The sequence below is a fragment of the Mesoplodon bidens genome, assembly GCF_964165515.1.
Source record: "Mesoplodon bidens genome assembly, chromosome: 5".
NCBI classification, from domain to species: domain Eukaryota; kingdom Metazoa; phylum Chordata; class Mammalia; order Artiodactyla; family Ziphiidae; genus Mesoplodon; species Mesoplodon bidens.
The window spans coordinates 109,134,741-109,150,551 of NC_138161.1; the positions used below are offsets into that span (position 1 = coordinate 109,134,741).

The 15,811-nt window shown below is 42.8% G+C and overlaps 2 protein-coding genes across 7 annotated transcripts in view; both read right to left on the minus strand.

The window, feature by feature from the left end:
• Positions 1-2,124: 2,124 nt before the first annotated feature.
• GP5 (glycoprotein V platelet) lies at positions 2,125-4,862 on the minus strand (the record flags this gene model as incomplete). The annotated part of the gene is made up of 2 exons (XM_081235172.1): positions 4,817-4,862; positions 2,125-3,836 (listed from the first exon to the last, which is right to left on the minus strand). Exon 2 carries the CDS (start codon positions 3,832-3,834, stop codon positions 2,125-2,127), a length of 1,710 nt encoding a protein of 569 aa, XP_081091298.1. The 5' UTR covers positions 3,835-3,836; positions 4,817-4,862.
• Positions 4,863-9,219: 4,357 nt separating this feature from the next.
• ATP13A3 (ATPase 13A3) overlaps positions 9,220-15,811 on the minus strand; it is an 81,754-nt gene continuing 75,162 nt past the window's right edge. For all 6 annotated transcript variants that reach the window (XM_081236076.1, XM_081236074.1, XM_081236075.1 and 3 more), the window contains one exon: positions 9,220-12,699. In XM_081236076.1, the coding sequence (XP_081092202.1) occupies positions 12,502-12,699 (198 nt within the window). In that variant the 3' untranslated portion in view covers positions 9,220-12,501. The remainder of the gene's footprint in view (positions 12,700-15,811) is intronic.

Genomic DNA, 15,811 nt, shown 5'->3' on the forward strand with positions numbered 1-15,811 from the left:
CAGTTGGAGTGGGAGGGTGCCTGGTGCCAGATAGCCTGAGAGGGGGGCACACAGAAGGGAACACTTTAATCTGCTAGGACAGTCAGGGAAGACTTCACCAGGAGGAGACATGTGAACTTGGCCTTGAAAGAGAAGTGCACCTACAATGCCAGGAACCCAGCTCTTTCTGCTCCACATCCAGTGGTTGTTGGAGGACCTATTTCTCTGGACCCTGAGCACAGAGCCTGACCACACAGGGCTGAGACCACCCACAAGTGAAGACTAACTTGAATGTTATCTCCAGTTTGAGGATGTTTGCTCTCATCTTTATATACACAGAGGAAAAAAAAAACAGCTCAAAGCTCTTCTTTTGAAATGATGACTGCAGTAATAATTGCTTGCCCTTTAATAATAAGAGCTACCATTTATTGAGTATTTACTGTATGCAGGGCACTGGGCTCTCATCAGATGTTTTATTGCCTTTAGTTCTCACAACAACTCTAAGAGGCACATACTATTTATACCTTTCCAGGGATGAGGAAACCAAGGCTTCGAGAATTCAGGTGCCTTGCCCACAGTCCTATGGAGTTAGTAGGTGGAGCTGGGATCTGAACCCTTCCGACTCGAAGCCTATGTTTTAACCACTGCTTCTCACAAGCAGACACCCAATGAAAGCAAGAAGAGTTTTACTGCCTTCAATTGGAATAAATGAGAACATGATCCGAGCATAATAAACTAGAACCCAAGCTTATCATTATATTCATGAACACCTGTCACTGTCAGGTGTTCCGTAAATGTTTGTGAAATGAGGTAGCGTTTAGTTTCAGGAAATGAAAACCAACCCAGTGTCAAAATGACAGTCTTCACCCCTGTAGGAAGCAAGTAGCAACTCACAGGCCCCGTGAACAAGCAGAGCAGCGCTTCACGGGCACGCAGTGGGCGCTCCCAGCCCCACACTTAGACCCCCGAACGCCCCCGCTCCTTCCCTAACCCCCGTCCCACCTGCTCTCGTGCCCGCCCCTCCCCCGCTCCTCGGCGCTCAGCCCAGACCCTGCTGTAAGGGCTCTGCGCTGGGCACCGACCTCCCAGAGGGAAGGCTGGGTTTTCTCTCTCTCAGCGGACCTGCTCTGAAAATATGCTTTTGTGTGGATGCAGTTCAGCGCTCTCCCCAAAACCGCACAGGTCAGACATACATAAAGTGAGAAGAAACAGGACAGAAAAATAACTGGAAAATTCTTTTTTTTTGAAAAGTTCTTTTGTTTTTTAAATAAATTTATTTATTTTATTTATTTATTTTTGGCTGTGTTTGGCCTTTGTTGCTGCGTGCGGGTTTTCTCTAGTTGTGGCGAGTGGGGGCTACTCGTCCTTGCCGTGCACGGGCTTCTCATTGTGGTGGCTCCTCTTGTTGTGGAGCACAGGCTCTAGGCGCGCGGGCTTCAGTAGTTGTGGCTCACGGGCTCTAGAACACAGGCTCAGTCAGTAGTTGTGGCTCACGGGCTTAGCTGCTCCGCGGCATGTGGGATCTTCCCAGACCAGGGCTTGAACCCGTGCCCCCTGCATTGGCAGGCGGATTCTTAACCACCGCGCCACCAGGGAAGTCCAAGAACTGGAAGAATTCTGCTTTTCAAATAAAAGTAGATAAAACGAGCACTCCATCTTCTCCGTTAGGAAAAGCCATTATCACTGGATTCCCCTGTATTCATGTTATTCATTCATTTCACAAACATTTACCAGACACCTGCCAGGTGCGGGAGGCGGGCCCTGGACTGAGGCTGGCTGCCTCCTTTGCACCTTCCCTCCGAAAACAGTGGAGAGAACCCTCCCTCCAGCCGGCACGGCGGGCACTGGGACGGGCCTTCACTGCCCGCGCCCCTTGGTGCACACGATGGAGGAGGCGACAAAGGCACAGCAGGCAGCCACAATTTCTGACAGTAAATGGTACGGGGCGGGGGCGGGAATGGGAGGTGAGACAGAAAGGGGAAGAGAGAGGGAGGGAGGAAGAGAGGGAGGGAGGGAGGGAGATGGGAGAAGAGGAAGAGGAAGCAAGGAGAGGAAGACAGCGGCAGCCCGTCTGGACTCTCCCCAGAGCCACGTCTGACAATACCCTGGTCACGTTTTAATTAATTGCAAGGTTTTACCATTGCCTCAAACCAGAGCTCTCTCTCTGATTAATTTCCGAAAGAGCCTGCAGAGTCGAATCATCGCAAACACTATGATCCCGGTTATTATGGCCTGAGCAGCTAAAAGCAGAAAATAGAGAGCCCAGAACAGGCTCTGGTCCTGACTTTTGCCCTCGGCCACTGGCCGGGCCCACGCCCAGGACTCGGAGCGCTTGGGTCCCAAGGAAGCGCGGGCAGGGGCGGCGGGCAGGGCGGGCTGCTGGGTGCCTTCGGAAGAGCCGAGGGCAAGGCGGCGGGAAGGCGGGCTCCCGGGGCGCGGGCAGCCGGGGTCGCCGGGGGGCAGGGCCCAGAGCGGCAGGCCGGCGTGCGGCCCGGGGCCGTGACACAGCGGGGGCTCGGCTCGACCCACGAGGCCCGCGTGCCGCCGCAGCCACGCCAGGAACGGCCCCAGGCCACAGTCGCAGCGCCAGGGATTGTGCCCCAGCAGAACCTTCGCCAGCCGGGGCAGAGCCTCAAATACGTCTCCGGGCAGTGTCTCCAGCTGGTTGTGGTCAAGCTGGGCCTCCTCCAGGCTGCTGAGGTTGCGGAAGAGCTCGCGGGGCAGGGTCCGCAGCCGGTTGCGGCGCAGCGACAAGTGCCGCAGCCCGCCGAGGCCGCGGAGCAAGCCGGCGGGGAGGGAAGCCAGGCCGGTGGAGCGCAGGGCGAGCACCCGCAGCTCGCCGAGGCCCCGAAAGGCGTCCTCCGGGAGCGCGCTCAGCCGCGGGCTCAGCGTCACCCCCAGGACCCGCAGGCCGCTCAGGTTGCGGAAGGCGGCGGCAGGCAGGGTGCGCAGCTGGGTGGCGTTCAGCCACAGCTCCCGCAGGCCGCCCATCACCCCGAAAAGCACCTCGGGGAGTTCCTCCAGCGGGTTCTCGAACAGGGTCAGGAAGGTCAAATTGTGCGAATGAAGAAAGAGGGCAGAGGGCAGAAACTCGAGGCGGTTTCTGGAAAGAGTCAAAGAGCTCAGGCTTCGCAGACGGTCGAAGGCGCCGGGTGCGACGGAACGGATGTGATTTCTGTCGAGCTGCAGCTCCGTCAGGGCGCGCAGGCTATCCAACAGCCCCGAATCCAGAGACACGAGCTGGTTCGAGTGGAGCAGAAGCTTCTCAAGCTTAACCTGGACCCCAAACAATCCCTCGGGCAGGTGGGTCAAATTATTTCCCGATAAATCCAACAATTTCAGGTTCCCCAGGTGGGCGAAGAGGCTAGCAGGGAGGAAAGCGAGTTGGTTTTGGTTCAAAAAGAGCTCCTGCAGGTTAACCAGTTTCTGAAACATGTTTTGGTCAAGGCTCTTTAGTTCATTGCCGTCCAGAAACAACTGTTCCAAGAGCACCAGCTTATCCAACAGGGCGCCTGGAAGATGAGTGATCTTGTTGTGCGATAACCTCAGGGTTTTAAGTTTTATCAGGTCGTTGAAAGTGCCGGGAGCAATGGCCGAAACTTGGCTGTCGGACAGCATTAGGCGCTGCAGGACGGTCATGCCACTGAAGCTGCTGTTCTGCAAGATGCCGCGGCCCATTTGGAAGAGCAGGATGTGCGTAAGGTTGGTGGGCAAGCCGAGCGCCGCGATGCGCGCCACGCTGCCCTGCGAGCACTGCGCGGCGTCGCGGAAAATGCACCTGCAGGTGGGTGGGCAGGGGAAGGGCTGGGCGCGCAGGAGCCCGAGCGCAGCGCACAGCAGAGCGCTCCTCAGCATGTCTGGAAAGGCGACCGCGGCAGATCTGTGGGCAACACCCAAAGGACAAACGCTCTAATTTCAATCTTGTAACCTAACCCTGCATGATCCTTTCGCCAGGATTATCACCGACTTTGAATGTTACCCAGGTACAAGTTAAGTCTCCCTCTTAGGAGTGCTGATTTTCCTGGGTGGTGAAAAGACGTTCATTCTACACTACGAGGCCTCGTTCGTTTTACAGATTTTCCACTCTTAGTTCAAATCGTTGAAATGAAAGCATTTTCAAGCAATGGAAAAGTCAATACCTTTAAATCTTTACATAGAGAGAACTAATTAAAATAATCTTTCTCACAGACATCACAGAGCAGTGTGCATTGTGAACATAGCCCTGCTCTTGACTTCATGACAGCCTGGGGTGGCTATGACCTACAGCCCTGAAGGGAACAGCAAAGTCTGTTAAAACAGCAGCAACCATCACCTGATTCCTTTTATCACAATCATGCTGTATCTTCAGTGCCAACTTACTCTAAAACAGGACCACCCCATAATAGTGAACCACACTGAGAAAAGTAGGTAATAGTGGGTAATAGTACCTGTCCCTTTATGCCACGCATTGTTCTCAGAACTTTATTTAAATTATTTCACTTAATCCTTACAACAACCCTATGAGTTAGGTACTAATATTATCCCCAATTAAAGGATGATGCAGCTAAGGCACAGAAAGTTTAAGTAACTTAACCAGGGTCACAGAGCTAGAATTTGAGAGTAGTATTTCTGATTGAGCCATAAACAAGGAGCTATCACTGCTAAGATGCTTAAATAAAAATTAGTACTCGTGGCACTGAATTATCTGTGAAATACAGTAATACTCATCTGCCAAAACAATGTTCCCTACATGTAATTTTAAACGAATTGCTTCTTGTACTAAATTTTATTTCTTGTTCGTACAGACTAACCGAGCCCTCCAGTTGCCCATACTAATTTTTAAAATATTTGGCCTTACCTGAAATGGTGCTGCAGCCCAAAGCAACTGAAAGGCTTAGAGCTTTGCATGTGATCTGGCACTTTCCAAAGGAAGAGGGAAGTATCCTTGCATCCTGAGGATAAAGGCTATCCCAGAATAAAAGTCATGTTAAGGACCCTATCTCAGAGGACATATTCTGGTTTTTAATGACAAATATATTCAAACTTTGAAAAAGAGACCATATATCACCCAAGTCCTATGGCCAAAGTTGAATGATAAGAGCAGGAGGGAGAGCAGTTTCTCCCCAGAGGCACAATATGACTTTGTGATGTGTGTCCAGTAGTGACACAGCTGGGCCACTGCAGCAACCACACCCCTGGTTGGGCTACACTTCCTTTGGGTGTTCCTTTTTCTGCCATTTCCAGTTCCCCTTTCCCCCTTTAAGGAATAAGGCTAAGGACATTCTCAAGTGCTCCACTCATTTTTTTTTTTCGTTTTAGGAGTAGTAAAGCTAAAAACATTCTCAAATATGTTCCATAATGGCCTTACTGGGTTGAAGGAAGGGTGTCCACATGTTCAATTGAACACAGGGATGTCAAACTGCTTTGCAAAGTAGTTGTGCCAATATATGCTGCCACCTACTGTGTATGACAGTTCCTGTACACCTCCACCCATGCCTTGGAATTGATTTTTTTAATTTAATTTTTGCCATTCTTATGAAATAATTGTCTCGGTATGGTTTTTTTTTTTTTTTTTTTTTTTGCGGTACGCGGGCCTCTCGCTGCTGTGGCCTCTCCCGTTGCAGAGCACAGGCTCCGGACATGCAGGCTCAGTGGCCATGGCTCACGGGCCTAGCTGCTCCGCGGCATGTGGGACCTTCCCGGACCGGGGCACGAACCCGTGTCCCCTGAATCGGCAGGCGGACTCTCAACCACTGTGCCACCAGGGAAGCCCTCGGTATGGTTTTAATTTTTCATTTCCCTATTGAATTATGAACTTGAGCATCTTTTCATATTTTTAAGGGCCAGTTGTGCCTCATCTTCTGAGAAATCTGGGTTCTTTTGACCATTTTTCTACATGCAAAGTATGTATGATTGTGTCTTTAAAAAACTGAATTGTAGGCATTATTTATGTATTCTGGACACTAATCATTTGTCAATTGTATGTGTTACAGATATCTTCATCTAGTTTGTGCTTTGCCTTTTCATCTGCTTTCCGTCTTTTGATGGACAGAAGTCTTAATATAGGCAGTTATTAATCTTTAAGATTTGTTTCTTATGTCTATTAAAATAATTCCTCCTCTCCTCGCAAGCCAAAAAAATATTCTCCTATAACAACTTATTATTACATTTTAGAATTTTGTCCTTCGCATTTAGGTCTTTAATCCGTCTAGAATTGATTTTTGTGTATGATGTAAGTACAATTTTATTTTTTCCCATTAGGATAACCAGCTGTCCTATATATGTATATCCCTTCTTCCCTCAGAGCTACAATGTCAGCACTGTCATAAATCAACATCTGATGAATGTTGTGTGGGTCTGTTTCTGGGCTATTTGATAATCTCTATACCAACACCACACTGAAATATAAAGCCTGAAAATATCCAGTGTTTTATGAAGTGTGAAGAAGTAGATATTCTCATACTACATTGGTGGGAATATAAATGGTAGCAAACTTTGGGGAGGAAAATTTAGTAGTATCAACCAAATTTTAAACATACGTATTCTTTGTCCAGCAGTTCCACTGCTAAAACTACATCCTATGGAAATGCTCATTAAGACATGTACACAAAAACTTATTTGCAGGATTTTAATAGAAAAAAAAGAAAGAAAATCTAAATGACCATCAATAGGGAAGTAGTCGTTTAAATTATAGTATAGCCATGCAATAGGATGCCTTGCAGACTTTGAAAAGAATGGATTTGAGCTGCAAGTACTGACATAACTTTCTTTTTTTTAAATTTATTTTTGGCTGCGTTAGGTCTTTGTTGGTGTGCGTGGGCTTTAGTTGCGGCGAGCAGGGTCTACTCTGTTGCGGTGCGCGGGCTTCTCATTGCAGTGGCTTCTCTTGTTGTGGAGCACGGGCTCTAGGCACGTGGGTTTCAGTAGTTGTGGCTCATGGGCTCTAGAGCGCAGTCTCAGTGGTTGTGGTGCACGGGCTTAGTTGCTCCGTGGCATGTGGGATCTTCCCGGACCAGGGCTCGAACCCGGGCCCCCTGTATTGGCAGGTGGATTCTTAACCACTGTGCCACCAGGGAAGTCCCTGACATAACTTTCTAAAATACACTGAATGACATAAAACAAGGGTAGCATAGCATATAACATGGGGTTCTATGTGTGTAGGATTTTAAAAAACATATGAGCATATATATTTTTTCTAGAACAATACACCCAAGAAACTTTAGTATTCCCCCTTCGGGGGAGAAACCAGAAAAAAAGTTGACTTCCTTAAGTACCTTTCTGTGAGCTTTGAAATTTTATCAAATGTGCTTAATGTCACTATTAAAATATTTTAATGCAAATATAAAGTGATTTGGGAGGGAAAATGGCATTATTAAAGAAAAAAGGTAGGAATATAGGTATTTTAAAATACTGGGAAAAGTCAGTGCTTGAATTGCAAAAGAATAAACATTAACCTCTGGAATCTTTGAGTGCAGTGGTACAGCAGAAGTGGTTCTTAAATTATTTCATCCTCGTTGGGATAAAAGTCCCCCAAATCGACATTGTCAGGCGTTATAGAAAAGGAACTGAAATCTATTCAGCCTTTAGTGTAGCCAAATGCAGTCAAAGCCCGTTAAATGCCGAAGGGACTGAAATTATCTTCTAAGCGTGCAGTCCTAAAACACAGGGAAAGCCACTGAGCCGTCTTTCCACTCAAATCAAGGGAAGCAGCTCCAGAGCCTGGAACAGCTCCCCTGGTGACCAGTGAGTCAGTCACACAGGCAGACCAAGTGAAAGGCCCCTTACCCATCAAATGCCAGGAGCCAGCATGACAGAGACCTGGGAAGAGGTACTGTGGGATAATCAGAGTACGACTTGGAGTCAAATTCGGGTGAAACTTCTTTAGCCTATCTCCCCAGGAAGATCTCCAGTGAGAATTACCTCCAAGTTTTATTTTGAAGACAGGACGTTATGATGGGCCAAGAAGGGAACACTGGGCACAGAAGTTAGTCAGTGGAGGAACAGAGTTGATCCAATGAGCAAATTGATGAGGTACTGAGAAGTACTTTGAGCACTGAAGTAATGACGGCACCAGTGTTTCAAGTCCTTTGGATTTTGGATCCATGAAACAAGTCAGGAATCTGCTGTCCTAAGTGGCAGCTTCTGTATCAGTCACAGAACCCTGGCTTACAGGGTTTGGCCATTCAAAACCAGGTACCTAACGAATGAGATATGCTTTTCTTCCTCCGTGGGAGAGACTCCAAGGCCAGGGCACAGCAGCGATCTCTCTGTACTTGTGGAGTAATCACAACCCCAACTTGGTACAGGGACAATCTCACTCAAACTCCTAGAACTCCCTGTCCTTCCCTGCAGTGTATACCCAGAGTAAAGCAACTGGCAGTGATGGAGGGGGAAAAGGAAGGACAGACATGCAGAACTGTACTGCCACCTGCAGGCTGTGGTGCAAGGGACACGATCATTTGCTACACAACCCACAGAGAATGGAAGGAACTTGGGCTCAAACTAGGTCTCACACCAGCCAACCATCCACACGGCCCACGGCAGAGGGACACATGGCTCCTGCAGAACCTGCGATACAAGGAAAGCCCTCCCACCCAAGCACAAGGCCCAGCACATCCTGCCCTCTCTGGGATTCCTATGGCCAGTAGTTAGCTCCAAGGTCTCCTGTTCCATGGAGCACTCTTTTTGCATCCATGGATGCTGCTTCCCCTCAAACTTACCATGGCTTACATGGCATTAGCTTTCCGTCTGACCTTCCCAACTATTAATAAATTCTAAGTCCCTAGTCTTCTATTTCACCATTTCCCTCAGACCTCCTGATACTTCACATTTGGCTCTACACTGTATCTGACTGATAGGTTTCCACGGGCCGGTCACAGGCATGACGCGATGTGTGGAAAGTTGCATTATTTTCTCGAAAAATTCAAAGTTAAAAAAAAAGAGAGGGCCTCCCTGGTGGCGCAGTGGTTGAGAGTCCGCCTGCCGATGCAGGGGATACGGGTTCGTGCCCCGGTCTGGGAGGATCCCATATGCCGCGGAGCGGCTGGGCCCGTGAGCCATGGCCGCTGGGCCTGCGCGTCCGGAGCCTGTGCTCCGCAGCGGGAGAGGCCACAACAGTGAGAGGCCCGCATACCGCAAAAAGAAAAAAAAAAAAAAAAGAGAAATGGGGGAAGTATTAAGCAGGAAAATAAATCCAGAGCGGGCAGTATTCATGCAACTAAAGAGCAAACAAACGTATATAAAGACACAGAAAAAAAGAAATGTTATATATATCATTCAAATCTTTATTTTGAACAGATTCAATCAAAAATTTTTCATAAGGTTATTTACAGTACTGAATGTACAATTCTGAATGTATGCCTTTTTGACATCAGGGTACCATTCTTGAGCAGCAATACAATTTAAAAAATATAAAGATGCAGTATCATTTCTGATATAAAGTTACTTAAAAAAATCCAAAGTCTTAGGGAATTCACAAATCATAACAGGAAGTAATTATTTTATTAATTTAATGTGCACATAATTACCAAATCTTAATACATTAAAAATATGTGTAAATGCCTACAGACTGTACAAAAATTAACATTTTGTTAAAAGTTCCCAACCACCTCCCACCATAAATATACAAAAAGCCTATTATCAGATATGTCAAAACTGCATGCATGAAATCTTAGAATGTTTTCTAAAGCTGGAATTTTGCTCTTCTCTGGACATTGGATCCATAGCCATTTGGGGGAACAGAGTACATAAACAGTGATGTAAGTTTCCATGCTTTTGAAACTGTGCAGTAGTTTCATAAACATGGGAAACAAAATAAATAGTAAAAACGGCAACAGTTTTATTTAAATGCAAGTACAGTTTGGAAAGCTTTTGAATGTAGGGATTATAAAACTAATATAAAAAGTTTTTATTTTGTTGTTGGCTTAGCCACTTTTATTCAAGCATTATTTGCAGCATTGCTTTACAGCAGTTGGTGCTAGAAGATACAAAACATATAGTTACCACTATTTATATTTGAGGGAGGAAAAAAAACTTTAAACAACCCTGAGGGAGACACACGTTAAAAATCTTGTTATTTATTTAAAAAGTTAAAAAGTTACATATTATTTAACAATTACTTTCCTGGACATTTCTGTCCTTTAGGTATGTGCATAAATAAAATTTAAATCAGCAATATTTATTCATCTTAATACATCAAAATAATATATGTACAGATTTTAAAATTTAGATCTGTATACACGCAAATAATTTAATGTGAAATTCAGAATCAAAATTACTATGTAATGGTGACCTACAGAGGGAGGACTCGTCTATCTATGGCACTAAGTAGGACCCACACCTGGACTCACAGACATTCTTCAAATCACATTCTGGAAGCCATCCATTACAACCTGAACAACCCACCTTGTCTATGTTCAAATCTAACCTCCTACAAATGCTTTGTCCACCTACCTAAAAACCTCATTCCTTTGAAAACAATATGGACAGATGTGATATAAAACCCTTATAAAATCTAAATGTTAAAAAAGGGGGGAGGTTGTCAAAAATATAGCTCTTTATGATCATGCTCTTAAAGATGTTAAATACAATCTGATAGTTGGATTTTTAAGCTGCTACTTAGCAATTACTTTAATTATATGCTTCAGTATTTAAATCAAAGAATAAAATTTACAATTGTGGGAGATCACTGAAGACTATCACTCGTATGTATTGGAAGTGAACTGAATGTGGAAATTATAAAATGATAAAGAGAGTAATTAACTATAAAAAGTGCTAATTCACAGCTCAAGAGGTCTAAGATGCATAGCTTCATAGAATCATTCATGGAACAATTGTTCTTATCATCTAATGTGTATTAATATAGTATCATACTTTTTTGATGGAAAACTTTGATTACATTTTTCTAAGAATCATCAGTGGCCACAGCAGTTAACAGTGATCCTGAGTGTAACATACATTTTTCTACAGTTAACCAAAAATCATCAGGTCTCTGCAGCATAAAAAATGAGAACCATTTGGTTTTATGGTTCTGGGTAACATTTGATCAAATTGGTAAATATGTATCAGGAAAATAATGATCAGCTAGAAGTAGAAAGCACAAGCATGCTACCGGTCAAGGAAGAGCACAGGATAAGATCACACAATCTTAGTAGTTTAGTGTCTACTTTAGAGCAGTATCAGTTTTCTTGTTTATCAGAACTTTGGGCTTTGCCAAACTGCTGGATCTTACCTATAAAGGCATTTTTAAATTACTTTAATTTTGTTTAGAATTTAAACATTAACCAGGAAAAACAGAAAGATGAAAAATATCTTCCATTTCTTTTGGCTCAATGAATGACTTTTCTTTTTAACTTTATTTCATTTTTTTTTTCCTCCCAGAAATTTCCACAACCAAATATGCTCATTCGTAAACACCCAATCCAAAATAGGTAAACTCTGACCTCTGGCGCCACCTAATGGCATAAAACAAACTCGCCAGGTTCATACTGCTTTGAAAAAAAACAGCAGTTATTCAAAACCACTCATTTTTTTAACCCTCATTATTGACAGGAGAGACATACATCAAACCTTTAAAATTTTAGGAGGTAAAATTCTAACTCAAAAAACTAAAAAACAAAAAACTATTATCCTATGTCTTTAGGTAATTAAAGACGTAGAAGAAAATAAAAAGACATTTAAAATAATATAAAGCCTGAGAGGAAAAAAACAGGTATGAGGAGATATTAGAAAGGTAGATATACATCTACTGCCAAAAGAAATCAGCTTTTTTCCTACTGAAAAGGCTTCAACAACATTTAACTAAAGCAAATTATACTACTGACACCAGACATAGCACAAGATCCATTTAATAGCTTTGAGGGACATCTCAAGAAGGCAGTGAAGCACCTTGCTGATTAGAAAAAATAAAACCCAGGCAGTTTGTACAGAAAATATAAAACCATAAGTGGAAATTACCTGAGTTGCAACACCATAAAATTCACTCCTAACTCTAGGCTATTAAAGGGAACTGGTGTTATGTATACTAAGTTTTCTTTGGGAGAAATACTGAAATCAAATAAAAACAGGCTTTGTACCTATTTTCATCGGAGGCTAATTAACACCCATTTTATTTATCAACCACAAATTTAGGGCCTGTATATAAATGATGACTTTTTCTAATAAGGGGGCTGTGAAAATAAATTTAAAGGCATAAACTAAAGTCTTAGAAGCTAGTATCTAAACACCTCCCAGATACCAACTTTCTTCTGTACCCTATAAAGAGTATCACTGAGGATAACAATCAAGCAAGTTCTGGAAATATATATAATATTTAGAGTTACTGAATGAAGGTATAGGACTTTGAAGATTGATTATTAATTTAACTGACAGGCCAATCTCTTTTTGTTTGTTTTGTTTAAAAAAAAAAAAAAACTCAAGTCAGCTACTATATTGGAAGGGACATAAATTGAAAGGGTGCCATTCTGACGCACAGGATCAGATTAAGTCCTACATTTACATTCTCCTCAATACTGCTACTAGAATACCACTGAGACCGATTCACTGCTATGTTATGGTGATGATCTGACATGATCCATTCTCCTTTACTAAAGCTTTCGCTTCTGTTGTTGTTTGAGGTTTTGGTGGCCATTCCGGGTCAACCAAGAGCTCCTGGGCCAGATACATGTACTTGGCCTTTGGCATCTTCTTCCTACAGTTCAGGGCCCAGGACAAGCAGCATTTTCCCCACCAATCCACTGACTCCTAAGAAAATAAGGAAAAAGAGGAACACCCAGTAGATTAAGAGCTGTTGTTTTTAACAAGTTTGTTAAAGCATAGTTCATCAGCACAGAAAAATAAGAGGAAATGACTTCTGAGCACAACAAATACATGAAGGAAAGAAAAAAAAAGTCCACGCTTAAAAAAAAGTCAGCTTTCCATTATTTAGGAACATTATTTTTTTAAGATTATATTTCTAAAGTATCCATATAATTTATACTTCATTTTATTTAGTTCTATGTTCCTACTTCCTCCTGTATGCAGATACATTTTAAAAATAACGTGTAAATCTGGAGTCTGTGATTCCATAACATAAAACATCTGATGTATTAAGAATAACTTCAAACTATTCAGAGAAAACGTTTTTAATATTTAATATGAAACCCATCATCCTATCCTGAACTATCTTTTGGTACTACTGCTTCTAGCAACTTAACCACCTGATCATTTTTGAAAGAAAACGGTGTAAAGAGACCACTGCTGCTGTTAATATCACCTTTCAAAGCATTATGTAAATATTGTTATGTCAAAATCAGAACTTAGATCATGTTTAATGTCAATCACTTCTTTTAAAACCACATTCTCATTAACATAAAAAACAATTTTATTTTATAATGATGGTTTCCCCTTGGTGGCCCACAACTGGAAAGAGGTACACAGAAGACTATACAGCAAGTACTAATTCTTAGTATTATTTCATTATAAAAAGCTCTGGTGTCACAGGCTTCCTTCGGATCAATCCCAGTGTTTTTACTGGATGTGATCTTACATAAATAGTTCTTGAAGAACAAGAAAGCAGAGTCCCTGGTTATTGTACAAAAATGTAAATCCAATAAAGGCCCTCAGAGTTTGTCTTAATTGGAACCGGAAATAAGTGAAATAAAACTAAATGACTCTACTGAGACCTGTAGTTATATTCACCTCTGAAGAACAGTCAATTCTTAACTATTTTGGCTGTTTCTTCTACAAAGCAACATTTAAATCCCAGGTTTTGTTTTGCCATCAACATATAACCTAGGCTACAACCAGGTCTAAGCTCAACTGAAGTAAAGATGACCCTTGAGCAACACCGGGTTTGAACTGTGCAGGTTCACTTACATGTGGATTTTTTTAGCAAATACTACAGTGCTACATGATCCACAATTGGTTGAATCTGCAGATATGGAGGAACCCTGTATACAGAAGGCCTATAAATTATATAAATCATAGCAGATTCTTGGCTGTGGGGAGGGTCAGCAACCCTAACCCTGGCATTATTCAAGGGTCAGCTGTAAGCTCACAAAATTCCGGAAGTATTCTAATGTTAACTCTCAAAATATCTTCATGATCAAGAAAGGCAAATTTGCTCTAACACAGATCCTAAAACACAGGTTTCTAAATTGGCCAATGGAGAATAGCAAAAATACTTTAAAATGAAACCTCTTCAAAACTTCTTCATACTTTGACTTGGTAGGTCTCATCGTACTGAGACAACCACCAGAACAGGAACCCATTACTCTCTCCTTCTTCAAAACTAGGGGTGGGCATGCGGCAGAGAGCATGATACACAATAACTACGTGCTTTTAAAGGCCTTCTAGTTCACTCTGTCGACAAAACAGTATAAGCTGCACCACTACCAAGAACTTAAAGGCAAAAACTGTGGTTTGTCACAAGTAAGCTGTATTAAGTTAGGGGTGGGGTGGGTTAGTGGGGATACAGATTTGAGGATTATTCATCGAGTAGCCTCTTTACTGTCATAGCTAAAAAGAGAGTTATTACCATCACCTCAAAGGGAGCCCATAGAAAACATTTAGCATTAGAATATAGAAGAGGTTAGTTATAGGACCCTTCAGGTGATCCAAATAACAAATAATTCCTTTCCGGGATAGGTGTACACATGACAAACCTGAATGTTTGATCTGAGGCAACAGTTCACTACCTGGACCTATCTTTTCCCCGAGGTGTTTAAATTCTTCCATCTAATTGCAGGGGAAAAAAATTCATTGTTCCTAAATCAATGTGAAAGCCGTCACTTTTTATTTTACAGCAAGTAGCACTGTTAAAGGATCACAGAAAAGGGCGAATGGTGAATGCTGACTTAAAAAAAAAAAAAAGGCAGAAACATATAGGCCTTGTCTGTCCAGATGAGCCAGTTGGGCTGAAAGCAATGCAAAACAGGCTGAGTTAAGGAAAGTCACAGCCAAGTGTATTCAAATGTAAGACATACACACACACACAAACAAACAAAAAATAATAAAATCCATCATTTCCCCACCTGTGGAAAATGAGGCAAGCAATAAAATTAAAATGAAATCTACTGCAAACAGAATCACAATTGAATAGTATTCTTTTCACATTAATGTGCATGCTTTTAAAAAAAAATCCTCATGTCCCTATTAAAAGCAACATACACTTGTTATAATTTAAAAAATAAATTCAGTCACAAGGAACACAGTATGAGTGTTCCTCATACTTCCCCCCTCCACTATAATTAGACTCATATTTTGTTCTTGTACCCTCACCTTCCCCAAACAGCATACACAAAAAATACACTATAAGCAAGCACGGGCTTGTTAATTTACAAACACAAGCATACCACAGACATCCTCAAACAATATAATTCACTGGTAGAGAAAATAAACGGTGCTACAGGCATGCTAGAATAGAACTAACTCAAGGGAGAAAAGACAGTGGCAACAGGACAAAGGCAAGCACTGTGCAAGGAGAGGGAAGAGATGAAGCATGACGGGGCTTAGAATGAGCACCAAGGCCTCGCCAAACATCTAGGGTAAGTCTCTGAAGCAGAACACAGGAGCCCCAGCAACTGGATCTTGTGATTTGCTCCTGAAAGGACTGGTTAAATAACCAAGTGTATCCCTCAGAGAAGGCAAAGTGGCTACCACAGCCCAGCAGAAAAAACACAAAGAACTTTCAAAAAGATCTACAGCTAAAATTCTCCTGCTTCTTAGACCAGTCCAAGCTGTTCATTCCAGAACCCCAATGCCAGCTAACTCCTAGCAGTGTCTTTTAGGAAATGTTTTCATAGGCAGTATGTAAGATATAAACACATGCTTATGGGGAAAATGTTGTAATGGTACTGTGGTTTTCATAAAAGTC